Source organism: Lissotriton helveticus, chromosome 1_1 (assembly GCF_964261635.1).
Source record: "Lissotriton helveticus chromosome 1_1, aLisHel1.1, whole genome shotgun sequence".
In the NCBI taxonomy this organism is placed as follows: Eukaryota; Metazoa; Chordata; class Amphibia; order Caudata; family Salamandridae; genus Lissotriton; species Lissotriton helveticus.
Genome location: NC_136057.1, coordinates 1865905515 through 1865922897, shown reverse-complemented (window position 1 = coordinate 1865922897; position 17383 = coordinate 1865905515). Strand labels below are relative to the sequence as shown.

The 17383-nt window shown below is 42.8% G+C and overlaps 1 protein-coding gene across 2 annotated transcripts in view; it reads left to right on the top strand.

Moving 5' to 3' along the window:
* DARS2 (aspartyl-tRNA synthetase 2, mitochondrial) overlaps positions 1-16613 on the top strand; it is a 257150-nt gene extending 240537 nt beyond the window's left edge. For both annotated transcript variants that reach the window (XM_078641810.1, XM_078641802.1), the window contains one exon: positions 15809-16613. In XM_078641810.1, coding sequence (XP_078497936.1) covers positions 15809-15990 — 182 coding nt within the window. In that variant the 3' untranslated portion in view covers positions 15991-16613. The remainder of the gene's footprint in view (positions 1-15808) is intronic.
* Positions 16614-17383: the final 770 nt, after the last annotated feature.

The following is a 17383-nucleotide window of genomic DNA, read 5'->3' as shown; positions in this document are numbered from 1 at the left end:
AATATGGCAGGTTAATAATTCACGATTGAATTTAAGGTTTATTAAGGTATTAAGTATTATGTACACCATTCTAAAATGGCCGCCAAAGTCGTAATGAAGATTTTGTCCGTCTTTCATGTCAATGTATTCACATGAAAAAAATGTGTAATCAATTTTGAAATGCAAGCTTAAATGGCGGCAACACTTGTTGCACAGGTTGACACAGAGGAAAAAGGCACGTCTGCCGAAACGCGTCCTGTTGTTTGTGCAATAAAATACATTTGAAAAGTTTCACGAGAGTGCGGCCGCTTCCTTCCCTGGCTGGGGAGGGGGTCCTTTGGAGCTGAATTTGTTACGCGGAGCCACCGCCGCGTTTTTGGACCGCACCCACTCCTGAGTGCTCGCAACCTCGGCTGAGGTGGAAAATTGGAGCTTGCTTTTTGTCGTCGGAACACCGCTAACAAACCGAACAATCCAGCGCCACGGAATATCGGGGCTTCAACTAGGCGGGTGAGTTTTCATCGCGCCAGCCCGCTATCCGTTAAAGACCGTTAAAGACTGCTATACACATTGACGTTGTGACGCTGTAAAATTGGTTAGAAGAATAGTAACTAGCCGGAGTGAGTGATCTTGAAGCAACCTGATATTTGTTTGCATACAATTGCACATTCAACCAGTGCCCAAGCGCTTGCCTACATCTGAGAGTGCCATGTTTTCTGACACTGCGAGAAACGCTGAGGCTGACGATGTGTTTAAATGCAGCCCCATGCAACGCCCCGACTCGGCTTTTGACAAAGAGACTCCCAGTTCATTACAGGCATTGTTCACCAAACTCGAAAGACTAATGGAACGTGAGGTGCGGAAATGGTGGGAAGCGACCTCACTGCAACGCTATCTTGAGGTCAAGAGAGTACCACGCGAACTACGCATTTACACAATTCCCTCTTATGAGAATCCGGATCCAGCGCTTCTTGAAGAGTGGTCAGAATACACCGCAGAATCAAGCGCAGGGATGTTAAAGAGTCTAGTTAAATTTGCCTGGAGTGACCGGGAAAAATGTTTGCAAGAAATAGCGGATATTGAATCACTAATTGACGCTAATACTGAAATGGTTGATAGAGATGGCATAAGGGAGAAAATGAAAACCCGACTGATTGCCTATCAAGAAAAGATCAAATTAAGAAAACACACTAAATTCATACGGGACGCAAATGACTACGAACAGGGCAAAATTCTTACATTTGCCCGTAAATTTGATGCCCCACGCAGGGCCTTGAGAGGAGGTGGTCTAAAAAATGCACAAGCTAAAGATACATCTGAATCAGCTGCAAGTACGGATGCAGAACAATCAGGAGAGGAAACCACTGGTACAACCACATACCCTTTGAGTGGTAGAGGGCGTTTTTTAGAGGAGTTTCAGCTGATGCGCAACTCTCGACAACGAGGGGGAAGAGGCAGATCACAAGCCCCACAAAATCGACAAAGCCGAGCAACAGGAAGACAAGAAGGGGCGGCAGATACAGGCAGGCAATTAGGAATGGCTACTCAAACACGGAGCCAGAAAAACCTAAGGAAATAATACAATCTGAAGATCTCTCGATCATTAATTTGACGCAATACAAGCTAACTCAAGATCAAATTAGCGTATTTAAAAAAGGAATGACATTTTGCCCAACAAAGAAATTAGAGTATACCCAATCTCGCATTGATCTGTATCTTTTCTCGCGAAAATTGAAATTACAGAAATTTTTTAAATTGAGATCTCAAACTCGTCCTCTCTCGGCTGAAATCACAGGTGTACATATGGAATCTTCTGCATTGACCGGCACTGATCTCAGCGCCATGCAACTTATTTCAAGCCAAGCAGTAACAGACTCCCAAGACCCTGACTTGAATGTGACTGAAGCAATAAAATGTGGCATCAAACAAAAACCGTCACCAACTAACTTCAAACCAAAATCAACATTTATACCAGCGTCAACTTTTGACACCATTGACGTATTCGAACAGGCAGTCAATCAAGATCTCCTAAAGATGAGAACAACCACAGTTTCCAACCAGAAACATAACCTAACCAGAGGAGAGCAAAAAGCCTTAAAAGAACTACAGGAAAATCCCAAGTTGATATTGAAACCATCTGATAAAGGCGGGAATGTGGTTGAGATGACAAGAGAATACTACACACAGGAGGCGATACGCCAATTGTCTGATACTAACTGTTATCAAAAAATCAGCAAAGATGATTACATCAAAAGTATTGATCAATACCATAATTTGCTGACGAAATGGGCAGGTAGAGGGATGATAAATGACAAGGAACATACATTTTTGTCCTGTCCGTGTCCAGCGACATCGACATTCTACCACTTACCAAAAGTCCATAAAGACATCAAACGGCCGCCTAGCAGACCTATCGTCTCCTCCATTGACTGTCTAACAGATCGTATGTCCCAATATATTGACTTTTTTCTTGCAGACTTTGTCAAAACATTGCCCTCATACATTCAGGACTCTCCTGATTTTATCAAGAGTATCATGGACATACCTTGGGAAACTGACATGTGGATGATCACATTAGATATAACCAGTTTATACACGGTTATTGATCACAAAAAGGGCTTACAGGCTGTGCGGTATTTTCTAAAAGGAAGATCTTTAGAATACTCTGAACATAATGAAATGTTGTTGGAATTTGCTGAATTTGTCCTTTGCAATAACATTTTCCTTTTTGATAAGCAACATTACCGACAAATAAGGGGGACCGCGATGGGCACCTTCTTTGCCCCCAGCTACGCGAATTTATTTGTGGGCTGGTGGGAGAAGCAGGTGGCCTGGGCGGAGCCCTTTACTGAACATGTAAATTGTACTGTAGCCTGGCATCGATATATCGATGATTTGTTCATCCTATGGAAGGGTCCCAAACTCCAAGCTGAATCATACCTTGACTTGCTCATTAACAATCCATTGAACCTCCACTTCAGTGGGCATATGAGCCAAACCACTGTATCTTTTCTGGACCTTCAAGTCTTTATCAAAGACGATAGAATTTGCACTAAGCTGTTTAGAAAATCAACAGCCGATAACTCTACACTCGAGGCAAATAGCAGTCATCAGATATCTTTGATAAAAAGTATCCCATATGGGGAGTTACTTCGCATCAAAAGAAATTGTTCTGACGATAAAGACTTTGAACAATCAGCAAAAGATGCCATTGATCGCTTTAAGGCCAGGGGATACAAGAGTGGTTTATTAAATCAGACCTTGGAAAAAGTACAGAAAATAAAACGTAGTAGCCTGTTTAAAGAACGTAGACAACTCATAGCAAAAGACACAGAATTTAGTAGATTTATTACTACATTCTCTGGAGAATCAGGGGGATTCAGACAGATACTTAACCGGAACTGGCATATTCTAAAGTCAGATCTGGTGATCGGAAAAGATTTGCCAGAGCAACCACAAATAACTTTCCGGCGAAGTAGATCGTTGAAAGATCACCTAGTTAAAAACCATTACCAAGCTGTTCCCTTTGTTCCACGATTAGACACTATGACAGGCTTCTTTCCATGCTCCAAGTGCAAGGCTTGCAAGAATAGCACTAAGGTTCAAACATTTCAATTGCCAGGCACAAGAGTGACTAAAAAGATAAAATTCTTCTTAACCTGCACTACTCCTTTTTGTGTTTACTGCCTAATCTGCCCTTGCCTGAAAATTTACGTTGGAAGCACCAAACACCCTGCCAAAAAAAGAATTCTAGAGCATGCCCGTGCCATTGAGAATAGAGATCCCACTTACCCAGTGGCCAGGCATTTTTCTGAAGTCCACAATAGTGATCGAACACTATTGAAATTTTACTGCATAGATCATATCCCATTGAGTGACCGTGGTGGTGATAGATTGCAGAAATTACGCAGGTTGGAATCAAGGTACATTATCGATTTACACACTGTCATCCCATTTGGTCTCAATTCTGAAGAAGAACTTTTCATACATCTAGGATAACAATACTCTTTTTTCCTAGTTGTTTTTGATGACACTGATGTATAAAACTGTTTCTGTTGATATCAATGTAAATAGTTCCATGATACTGATATTTAGAAGTGTTGCACAATCTGAATATGAATGATTTAGAGAATTATTAATTCTTTGAGCTGTTTCAATGAACTAGTCACATCGTCACTATGCCCATACAGGGCTCAATTTTGTGAACTAAGTGTCTTTGCCCATACAGGGCTTAATTATTTAGTTATTTTTTTAAATGTTGTTTTCATGACTGACATAATACATGACTTGTGAATATGGCAGGTTAATAATTCACGATTGAATTTAAGGTTTATTAAGGTATTAAGTATTATGTACACCATTCTAAAATGGCCGCCAAAATCGTAATGAAGATTTTGTCTGTCTTTCATGTCAATGTATTCACGTGAAAAAATGTGTAATCAATTTTGAAATGCAAGCTTAAATGGCGGCAACACTTGTTGCACAGGTTGACACAGAGGAAAAAGGCACGTCTGCCGAAACGCGTCCTGTTGTTTGTGCAATAAAATACATTTGAAAAGTTTCACGAGAGTGCGGCCGCTTCCTTCCCTGGCTTGGGAGGGTGTCCTTTGGAGCTGAAGATATATATATATATATTTTGAAGCGGCAATATTTACATGGCCTGCTGCGCACATTTATGTTGTGGAATATGTTTATGGTTCAAACTAATTTGAGAATACATAAAAATACACAGGCCACTTATTGTAGTTATTGGTAGCAGGCATAACCTTCTATATATGCACCTATATCTACATAGAAACAGTGCATTTGACCAGTTCCGATATACACATGTTTCTTGGGGTGCAATATATAGTTTTCTCCTTATGTAAATGTTTGTAATTATGGAAGGAGGCATATTTCAAAGTACAATGATACCTGTATAACAAGAGCACTTTTCCTTGACAGTTAGAAGTATAGCTGTTTATGTCCGAGTATACTGTTCTGGTATATTCATGAATTGTTAGTATAGTTGTCATGTGGGTAAGAGCCAGCTCTTGACTAATCTTCTGAAGTGAAGATGGTTGTCTGTCGATCTTATGTTTGTGGGTAGGGAATTCCATAGTTTGGCTGCTTGAACAGAGAAAGATCTTGTACTCGTGTGTTTTTTCCTTGTATGTAGGAATTATGAGACGGTGGAGTTCTGGACTTTTTGGTTCCGTCCAGAGGTGTCAGGGATAACACCCGAAGACCCCGGAGTTCTACCTGCCTCGGTGCACAAACAAACAGAAACACGGGCTTCTCGATGGTGGCGTCAAAGACCAAAGGTTTATTACTGCAGGGACACAGAAGTCACAGAAACTACACATGGGCAGTATCTAGGAGCCTGTTTCAATTTGTACAAAGAGGGTTGCTCCTTATATACTGAATATTGGGCCTCAGGCAAATTCTTTACATGTTAGCACATTCAAAAACCTTTGTATCTTAAACAATAAATATTTGGCGTTGCACAGGAATCGTCAACAATATCTGATGTCAAAACATTACGAACGAGGGGTTCCCACTATTCCATCATAATCCCATGTCAATTTCTCATTCAAGACCCGGACCGCCTCATCGTAAATTTCGTTACCTCCCCCTAATAAAGGCCCAGAAGGAAAGGAGCAGAGCCAGGTGCAGAAGATGGAACAGTAGGATAAGAGATGTTTGTGGGTCGTAAATGGGCAAGGCTACCAGCTTCGGCCGCCTAATCATGATCAGGCCAACGGACACGAGAACCAGTATAGCAGGACTGGCCTCAGGCTGGGGAGGCAGCTCTTGCTGAGTCATGCTGCCACAGCGTTGCTTGCCTAAGGTGCACGTGTCACTAGCAAGGTGAATTGCCTGCTAAAGCCTATGTGTCCTTAATTGAAAGAGGTTATTGCGTGTTCATTGACTATGTGAGGGCAAAGAATACAAAATGGCTTCCGTGTTCTAAGATGGATGCCATGGGTAGAACAGAAATGTGTTTGTAACAGGAGTGCTCTTGCTCGTAGCATAGCGAAAACACCAGGATATACTAGATGGATCATTTGCGGTTCACTGATACCAAAATTATGTATTTGCGACAATGTTAAAAACACGGGTTCAAATCGTCACGGAACCTCAGACCCTCCTTTTGCCCTTACATAGGCAATTACTCAGTCTATGTCAGAATCTAACTCTATGCTCATTAGGTCAGTGACATGTTGTTGCATCATCATCTTGTCTCGTACCTTCTCCCCAAATGTAGGTGGTTTTCTGAAACAGGTTGCAGCACAGAGACTACACAAAGCGGGACCACATTGGATAATAAGGCAGCACGAGAACAGAAATACTAGGATGACACCAATGACCATCAGAACCTTCCATCCCCACGCTGATACCAGAGTCCAAAACCACTCCATGAAGGACCAGTTTCCCTTGTCTACGTGTATAGAGTCGGAAATCTTGTGTAGCTTAGAGATCGCTTCATAGACGGTTGGAGCATTATTGGGAATAAAAACACAGCAGCTCGATTGGATCATTCTGCATACCCCACCTCGATCTGCAAGTATTACGTCTAGAACCATACGGTTCTGCAACGTCATGAGACGATCCGCCTGAAGCTCAGCTGTTAAGTTACTAAGGGCACCAGCAGTTTCTGTAATAGTAGATTCAACTACCCGTGTTAGTTGACGTAGATTTCTACTATTGGCCATAGGCCCCCAAAACGGAAGGAAACCTTTGAAGAAGTCTCCAGCTTCCTGACCAGCGGTATCTTCCTTGCTAAAGACACCTCTTGCTACTCTGGTCTTGTGATAATCTGAAGAAGCAGTGTATGTCGGAGGTAACAATCGAGCAATATAACATGAACCTGAGAAGTCAGCAGGCAGCCATGTATACGCTCTGTCTTGACAGATGAAGTAAGTACCCCTAGCAGTAAGGAAGGCAGGGGAGGAGTTAGACGGAAATACGTAAGTCTCAACGCACTCACTCCTCCCTAGCTGAGCTCTTAGATTTCTCCCATTTCCTTGCACACAGACCTGACCTCGGTGAGGCACGACCCAGACTGAAGTGGAGCTTTTACGCTTGCTTTCTCCCAAACTAAGGCGATACTCTGTAGAGTTCCAACTCAAATACACCCGTAATTCATCTCTAGGGTAAGATGGAGTATTATTGACGTCTCTAATCATGTCAATAATTCCCTGGACTAAAGCTTTGTTGGCTGAGTTGTATTTAGTGGACCGTGGTGGACGCGAAGGATAGGTCTCAAGGGCATAGGAAAAAATGGTCTGAAAGGCCTGAAATGATCCATTATAGCTAAAAGGCAAGACTAGATAGGGAATGCCTTTATCCATAGTGTGAGGTATCAAGCCACACACCCAGCAGTCTGTAGTATTAACTACCAGTTGGTGTTGATGCAAGAGCTGTACAAATGTATTGTTAATAAATTCTGAGCGTCGAGCTTGTTCGTGTTCAGGAAACGAGTGAAAAGAATGCATAGAAGAAACCGTAGAAGTAGTAGGATCAAGGGGAGGTACTGTAGTTACCGGCATAAAAATTAAATGCACACCAAAGATGATTCCACCCGCCAACGTTATTAAAACAATTAAAAATGTAACTGCACATTGCATTAGAAAGCATTTGCTGTGAAGTATTCTGTACAGTCTATTTCTGTGAACATAAATTACATTCTTTCGTTGCAGCTCAGGAAGCTCCATCTTCTACAATCCGTTCGTGACCACTAATGATGTGTACGTAGATGAAAATGCCTCTATCAGCCCTGGGAGTTCCCAGAACTAACAGAAAGATCGACCTTGTGTCTGACCCCCGCAGATTCAACTAAGCACACAGCCACGACCCTACGGCTACCCAGACGGCAAGGCAAAATTTAAAACAACAAAATAATAGCAAACTTCCTGGCTGGAGGCAATGTATCAAAAATTCAAATGTGAAAATAGGCAGTTTCCTGCTTTATTTGTCCATATTGCGAGATCGCAAGTTGTATCTCAGTTTTGCAGGAGCTGTCTGATCTGGAAACAATGTATTTTCAGCCGACGTTGCAATGTTCACGTTTGCAGATGGCAAATGTTCTTTTGGTGCAGATGGCAAATGTTCAGGGTTCAAAAGAGCAGTTTCAGGAGGAGAGCCAGAGTTTGATGTATCAGTGATCAGTTCTGCATCACTGAAAGGGATGAAACTGGGTATTTGTTCTGCTTCAGAGGCACTGATTCCTTTCTTTACCCAGTTGTCGTAAGGAAGTGGCAGAGGCACACGTTTGACGTGTGTCGTGTGGATCCAATTCTTCCGTCCGGCCACACGAATAGCAGTTCTCGTCGCCAATAAGACTTGGAAGGGGCCAACGAATCTGGGCTGAAGATTTTTCGTTCTTGCAAAATTTCTAATGACTACTTGATCCCCAGGTTTCAGCTGATGACCTGGACTCTCCGGTGGCTTTGGCAATGCATCGAAAACCTGTTGGTGAATAAGGCTCAATTTAGCAGTCAAGTCGAAAAGGTAATCAATTAACATTGGGTATTCCAGCTGCTTAAATTCTTTCGGTCTAGGTACCCCCCAAACATTTGCAGGACGACCAAAAATTATTTCATATGGACTAAGCCCTACTCTAGAATGTACAGTTGCTCTTGTTGATAACAAAGCCAAAGGCAGTGCATCTGGCCAGGGCAAACCCGTGGACGCTTGTATCTTAGCAAGTTTCAGTTTAAGGGTGCCATTGTAACCCTCAACTAAACCCGCGGACTGGGGATGATTCGCACTGTGAAACTTTTGTCTAATCCCTAGGCCGGCACACACACTCTGCATAACTTTCCCTACGAACTCACTTCCATTATCTGACCATACAATCCGTGGCATTCCGAATCTGGGGAAGTATTCTTTAAGAAGGATTTTGGCAGTGGACAAAGCAGTATTGTCCTTCAGTGGGTATGCTTCGATCCATCTGGAGAACGCGCAAACTACCACTAGGACGTACTTTAGATTGTTGCAACGATCCATATGAATGAAGTCTAACTGAATCACTTCAAAGGGGCAGAAAGGAGGAGCGAAGTGACCTGCAGGTGTGGGGATTCCCTTGCCAGGATTATGCATCAAGCATACCATACAATTTCTCACCACTCTCTCTGCACACTTACTAATCCCATCATTCTTCCAAACTGGAGCCAACATCTTACAAATCCCTTTAGAACTGATGTGCGCTGCTCCATGTGCCATCGTTACTACTGCAAGCACATACGCATCAGGCAACATCCAACGCTGTTGTTCCAACAAGTCAATCCAACACCCACTCGGGTCCAATTTACCCGTGCTCTCTTTCCATGCAAGCTTTTCCTCCTCAGTCGCCTCTTTCTGAATTTCTTTCACGCTTTCCACTGTGTCCTCACACATTCCAGACTCAGAAATCCATCTTGCAGACGTTGCAACATACATTCTACTCATCATATTTCTAGCTGTCTGTTTTGCAGTCTCATCAGCAAAAGCATTCCCACGACCAACATCATCCGTGATTGCTTTATGAGCACTGCATTTCACAATCGCAACTTCAGTCGGCAAGGTTAGAGATTCCAACAAGTCATTAACTAGCTGACCATGTTGAATCTTAGTCCCATGGGACGTAATGAAACCTCTCTCTTTCCACATACGGCCAAAACTATGGGCTACGCCGAACGCGTACTGGCTATCTGTGAACACATTCACTCTCTTTCCCTTAGCTAAAACGCACGCTCTTGTTAGCGCGATCAATTCTGCAGCCTGGGCAGAATTCTGACTCACTCTTGCAGTCTCCACAATCGTACTCAAAGTCGTTACTGCATAGGCAGCAGTCACATCACCATTTTCCAATTTGAAGCAAGACCCATCAACATACAACGTGCCATCTGGATCTGATAACGGAGTGTCTTTTAAATCAATTCGTCCTTTTGTTTCTTCCTCAGTTCTGAAACAACAGTCGTGTGGTTCGGAATCACTCGACTCTTGACTAGTCGGCAACAATGTTGCTGGATTCAATACATTGCATCTTTTGATCTGAATATGACTCGCTAGCAATGTCAGTTCGTAACCTGATAATCTAGCACTGGTAAGGTGCTGCGTCTTGGTTCGGTTCATGAGTGTATCCACAGCATGAGGAACCATAACCACTAGCATGTTGTTCATTACTAAACCAGCAGATTGTCGAATGGAGGCCGCAGCTGCGGCTGTAGCTCTCAAGCAACTAGGCAACGCTCTAGCTACCGGATCTAACGTTGATGAAAAATACGCACAAGGCCGTTGTTTATCACCAAATTTCTGTGTCAAAACACTCAACGCACAACCTTCTCTCTCATGGACATAGAGCGTAAATGGCTTACTGTAATCGGGTGTACCCAATACAGGAGCTGAACACAGTGCATTTCGTAACTCAGAAAAACTCTTCTGACATTCGGCAGACCATGGCACTGGACTCGGAACATTTTTCCCAGTCAAAGCTACCAACGGTTTTGCCAAAAGAGAAAAATTTGGGATCCATTGCCTACAATATGAGGTAATACCTAAAAAGGCACGTACTTCTCTCTGCGTGCTAGGAACATTCATCTGTGTAATTGCTTTTATTCTCTCTGGGGTCAACTTCCTTCCCTCCTTTGACAAGAGATGACCTAGGTAGGTCACTTCTTGGCAACAGTATTGCATTTTTGAAGGTGACACCTTGTGATTCAAATTTGACAAATGATGCAATAAAGAAATTGTAGCTGTTTTGCAAGTTTCCTTGTCATCGGCAGCCACTAGAAGATCATCGACATATTGTACTAAAGCAGAACCAGGAGGAAGTACAAAGGAGTCTAACTGGCTTTTTAATGCTTGACTATAAATGGACGGGCTTTCACAATAACCTTGTGGAGCACGTTTAAACCTGAAGCTTCGTCCTCCTAGAGAGAAACCGAAGATATCTCTGCTTTCCTCGGCTATCGGAATGCTGAAAAAGGCATTTTTCAAGTCGATAACCGAAAACCATGTTGCTGTAGCAGGAATCAACGTTAACAATGCAGTAATGTCTGGAACCACAGGAAACTGTGGAATCACAATTTTATTAACCTCTCTAAGATCAATTACAAACCTATATACTGGAGGTTTTGTTGGGTCAGTTCGTTTCAGAATAGGCAGTACAGGACTATTACAGACATTACCTCTAGTTTCTTCTACAACGTCTTTCTTGATCAGATCTTGCACTATCAGTAGGAGCGCACGCTCACCTTCACTCGAGATCTTGTATTGTGGTATTCGTGGAAGTTTTACATTCGCTTTCAAAGTTACTACATACGGTGGAATTTCTAAAAGACCTACATCATTAGGACCAGTCGCCCAAAGAGTATCAGGGAGAGAACGCAGCTCTGGTGGAAGCGCATCCATCGACAAGTACATTGGAGAGGTGATTCTTTTACCCAACGTAAGCTGTACTCCTTCTGGAGAACAGTACAATGTCGCATATAGGCGTTTTAACAAGTCTAAACCAAGCAGATTTTCATTACAACCTGTCGTCAAAATCAGGGGTGCTTTCAAGTGGCGGGGTCCAACAGAAATAGACAAAGGACCAGAAACAGGGTTGTGAACAGGGGCGCCTGAAAAACCTACTGAAACGTTTGTTGAGCCAGACAAAGGTGCGCCAGGGAGTTTCGCATGTATGATAGAACTTTTTGCTGCACCAGTATCCAACAGAAACGGTTCGACTATACCTGATGTTGCTACTGCGACATAAGGCCCACTCTGATCGACTGGAACTGATACTACTCCCTCTCTTTGTCCATGGCTGTCCTAGTACTCTCTTGGCTGAACTTCCTCACTAGCTTCATAGTAGTCTTCAACATGATACTGTTGAGACCTATTTTGTTGGGCAGATTGTCCATTTCGCTGATCGAAATGATTAGAAGGGCGATCACTTGTCTGTGGAGGCATAGCACCTCGTCCTCGACCTCTAGAGTTTTGTATAGAACTACCACGACCTCTCTGAGCTGTCGCAGCATTATTTTGCGCTAAGACTGGACACTCAGTCTTATAATGGCCTTCCATTTTGCAATAAGCACACTGATTACATTGGTACTGTGGCCTCTGAGAATTATACTCCGTCCTTTGATATGACCCTTGCTGTGTATGAGTCTGATTCGTGCGAGGCGGATATGCTTGCTGTAAAAGAACTTTAGTTTTTAAATCTTTCGTCTTTTTATCTGATTTTTCTTTCTCCTCTTTATCCCTATTTTCATAGTACTGGGCAGTCGCAAGTATTTGCGCAGTCGTAGAGACAGCCCACGCACTTTCAGAATTCTTTAATTTACCACTAAGTTCTGGCAACAGATTGTGCACAAATTTATCAACAAATAATCTCTGGCCTCCTTCTGTGCTCATATCCTGACCACTATGATCCACGAAAGTCTCCTCGAATCTTGTGAAAAAGTCGGAGACGCTTTAGTCTTTCTTCTGTTTGCATGCGGACAATTTGTCCCAGTTAACGCGTAATGCAGGCATCAGGGTTTTCATTAAATCGATTATTCTACCAGGCAAATTAGCAATTAAGGGTTCAGGTTTAGAACCACCTATTTGTTGACCATCCGCTGCAATTATAGCTGCCCAATCACCACCTAGGGCAACTGGATGATTCTCTTTACGAATCTTAGCCCAAATTGGTTGCGGTACTACATTACCAAATAGCAGATCTATGTCAGCTAGATTCAATACACAAGCGTCAACTGTCTGAGCCAACTCTTTGTAGTATCCTGCAGGATTTTTACGCGGATCTGGCAAGGCCTGTTTCACTGCTAATACTTCAGCTCGCTTCCATGGAATATGTATCCATACTCTCTGGAATTGGGCTGGAGCGGCTGCAATACCAAGGTTTACATTAGCTTGCACAGCTTCACGCCAAATTGGTGGAACCTCCCTCATTGGGTATTGACGATTTTGTTTCGTACTACGTTTCTCTAACTCCCTCGGTGAACGAAGGGATGGGTCATTCCTATAACTTAAAATCAGTTCCATCGCTTCTTTTATATTTTGACCAACTATCATACCTGCAGCAAACTCTTTCTGAACATTAATTAATTCTTCCCTATTTGATTCAGAGTCATCCTCTTCCAATTCCTCACGTAGAAGGAAGCACATTTCATCGAACACATATCGTTGTGTCGGTTCGTTCCATTGCATAAATGTATCTAATACATCTTGTACATTATATCTTCCAACTTTCGAAACCCATCTAAGAGCAGTGGAATCTAATATTCCTCGCTCTTCAGTACTGGGAAGCTGACTACGTCTCTGCACAGAGTCAGAGGTAGGAGTCTTAATCAGAGTTTTATAGAAGGGAGATAGAATATTAGAGACAGAATCAGTGATTCTCCGACGAACAGAAAGTGGAGTCATAATATTAGCAGAAGCAGTAAATAGAGTAGCAGTTGGAACAGATAGAACAGGAACAGTAGGAGTAGCGGGCAGAATAGCCTGTGAACTAGCAGGTGTGAGCGATACAGGTATAGGTAAAGAAGCCGGCAACCCTGGAAGAGGGGGTGTCGAAGGAACATTAATATTGACCACAGGAGGTACAGGAACTTGATTCAAAGGAGCAGGAACACCAGGTTGTCCAGCAACCGGTAATTGAACATTTGGTATAGGTGGAGCCGTAGCACCCTGTGCATACGGTGGGGGTGATCGTAACAAGTAAGACAACAGGGGATCCTTTTCAGGGTCCTCTACTATCTTAGCTGTACTCGATGGCAAAACAGGATAGCACTTGTCTATCGCTAAATTACGCTCTCTATTGGCCACCTCCATCGCTTTCTCAGATTCGTTGAGTTGCAGCTGCTTAGCAGACTGTTCTAAAGTCAACTCTTGCTCTTTCTGTTCTTTCTTCAACTTTTTAATTTCTCTCTGTTTAGATTCTTTTCGCCAATAACGGAAAGAATCAAACATTGCCGGCCGGGCTTTCTTCTTGAACAATTTCGTTTCTAAATTATCAAGAACTTGGGGTTCAAAACTACCATGCAGTGGCCAACTAAGGACACCATCTTTCTCTGTATAGTGGATCCATACCTCGTTATAAGAGATAGGGCCCACACCAAATTTGCAATATAGATCATAAAGGGGAGTTCCAATCGGAGGAACCGAACACGAGTCCTCCAACTGGGAATCACTGTTGCAACTAAAACAAGACAACATACAATTTTTCCGACTTACCATTTTATAATCCGGAACACAGAACAGACAAAACACAAACAAAAGGTGCGCACTCGAACCAAGAACTTAGGCCTACCAAAGCGAACAAATGTATCGATACCCAAACTAAACCAAATGATTATCTTAACCAGAACAACCAGTGATAATCTTACGAAACCAAACCAAACCAAAAACTAAAAGGATTATCCAAACAGGAGCAACCCTTACGAAGTAACCAACTAGCAACCACTTAATACTTAACTGAGGCACTGAAGACGTCACCAAGGAGAAACCCGTCACGTCTCGCCGTACTAAGGACTGCACCTCGGGTCCAAGACAGGGCGACGGTCAAAGCAACGGACCACTGTAGCCATCCGAACGGGAACCCTCGTGGAAGAGAACGTCGGGCCACTTTTGCGATATGCCGGGATCGATGAAGTGGGGCGCCTCCCTCTGGAATCTTCACACGAAGCTTCTCGAACTCTTCAGGCTTTTGGACTGGTACCGAATGACGTCCCCCCACGTAGGGCGCCAATTGGAGTTCTGGACTTTTTGGTTCCGTCCAGAGGTGTCAGGGATAACACCCGAAGACCCCAGAGTTCTACCTGCCTCGGTGCACAAACAAACAGAAACACGGGCTTCTCGATGGTGGCGTCAAAGACCAAAGGTTTATTACTGCAGGGACACAGAAGTCACAGAAACTACACATGGGCAGTATCTAGGAGCCTGTTTCAATTTGTACAAAGAGGGTTGCTCCTTATATACTGAATATTGGGCCTCAGGCAAATTCTTTACATGTTAGCACATTCAAAAACCTTTGTATCTTAAACAATAAATATTTGGCGTTGCACAGGAATCGTCAACAATATCTGATGTCAAAACATTACGAACGAGGGGTTCCCACTATTCCATCATAATCCCATGTCAATTTCTCATTCAAGACCCGGACCGCCTCATCGTAAATTTCGTTACCTCCCCCTAATAAAGGCCCAGAAGGAAAGGAGCAGAGCCAGGTGCAGAAGATGGAACAGTAGGATAAGAGATGTTTGTGGGTCGTAAATGGGCAAGGCTACCAGCTTCGGCCGCCTAATCATGATCAGGCCAACGGACACGAGAACCAGTATAGCAGGACTGGCCTCAGGCTGGGGAGGCAGCTCTTGCTGAGTCATGCTGCCACAGCGTTGCTTGCCTAAGGTGCACGTGTCACTAGCAAGGTGAATTGCCTGCTAAAGCCTATGTGTCCTTAATTGAAAGAGGTTATTGCGTGTTCATTGACTATGTGAGGGCAAAGAATACAAAATGGCTTCCGTGTTCTAAGATGGATGCCATGGGTAGAACAGAAATGTGTTTGTAACAGGAGTGCTCTTGCTCGTAGCATAGCGAAAACACCAGGATATACTAGATAGATCATTTGCAGTTCACTGATACCAAAATTATGTATTTGCGACAATGTTAAAAACACGGGTTCAAATCGTCACGGAACCTCAACGGGAGCCATTATTGAATGTTGGTTCCTTTGTTGAATGTATCATGACAATTCAGTGTTAAATATACTAATAATCAACCCATACATCACCTGTATGCTGTTGAGTGATAATGCGCTATATAAAACATAATGCTGATGTTCACAGAATCATGTTCTCCCATAATTTGTGTTTTTTAGGGTTGGACCGATTAGTTTCCCTCATTGTGGGAGCATCAAGCATCCGTGATGTCATTGCTTTCCCAAAGTCCTTCCGGGGCCACGACCTCATGAGCAATGCCCCTGATACCGTCTCAGCTGAGGACCTGAAGCCTTATCATATCCAGGTCACATGGCCAGCAGACCATGAGGCAGACCCATAAGCACCATGCTGTGACCGACAGACAATTGGAGAGGGCCTCAAACGAGAGGTCATCAGATAGAGGTTCTAAGCATGATCTGGACAGAGCAGGTACTTTCTCGCCTCATGGGAGATCACCTCAACAATTCTGTCCGCCAATCTTGGGACCACGATGCCAGCGCTCCGGTGGTGGGTGTATCTGAGAAAGCTTTTGCCAGCCCCAGGTTTCCGTTATGTGGGTGATACTCGAAGTGCTGGACACAGCGAGTAAAGCTAAGTTTTATCTTTTGCCTAATGTGTAAATGTTCATGTTTTTGAGTTTAGTCATCAAAATGACAGGACACAGGAACTCTCTTCGCTGGCCCCCTGCCGTTCTTACCTCATTGTGCATTTCTAGAGCGCAGTGATCAGCGCCTCTCTGCAGGTGATACTCGTATTTAAAAACTGAAAAGACAAAGACTTTTTTGGTGTGGTTGAAATGTTGTATAAATGCAATATATTTCGATCTTGGCTAAGCAATCAGAACATGAAGGGAGGGACTAACCTAATGGTTAAATAAATACTTACTCCTTGCACTGAGTTTTATATTGGAATCCCATTTAATAAAGATTTTATCAAAATTAATTTATGAGAAACAACCAACAACCACACGTTTTCATTTCATTTTTCTATGCCTCTTTTATATTAGGTATTAAACATAATCGTAGAACGAAAGCTTCAAATGGACTTCTTGTTTCAAACATATACAGAAATAAATGTTGTTTATATTGTATTTTTATACTGTTTTGTTGCTTACAACCTTGGCTATGAAGATTAACTTATTTGGGAAGCCACAGACACATGCAGATCAGTATTTAGTTTATGAAACAAGATAAGATATTTTGGTTAATGTTGTCTCCATCCTAATTTTCCAAATTTGAATATGCAAGATGTAGATTTCGTTATTATAGAATGACTATAAATGAGTGATGACCATTTGAATAGCAAACATCCTAAACTGAATTGTATCTCGGCACTATAAATAACTGATGTTTGTGCAACCCTACTTAGCCTCATAAAGAGGAAATAGAAATTCAAACCTACGTTCTGCAGATGACACACAGAAACTGCAGTTGGCGCTCCTGTTCAATGATTGGGTGTGTGCCAAGGTGGCATGCCCCTGGTTCGTCTTGAGTCCGGTTGGTTAATTCTTGATTTAAGAGCAGCTATTGAGACTCTAGTACACCTTAGCAAAATATACCTAAGTTGTATTTAACTAGGGTAGAATCCATGCTAGATTTGAAGTCTACCTACTTGAGATGAATTTTATGGCAAGGCAATGAGACATTATATGGTGCTATCACTTTAACTGCTCGCTCAGAAGCAATCCGCATCATCAATAGGCTTTAAGATGTAATCCGAACAACATCACACCA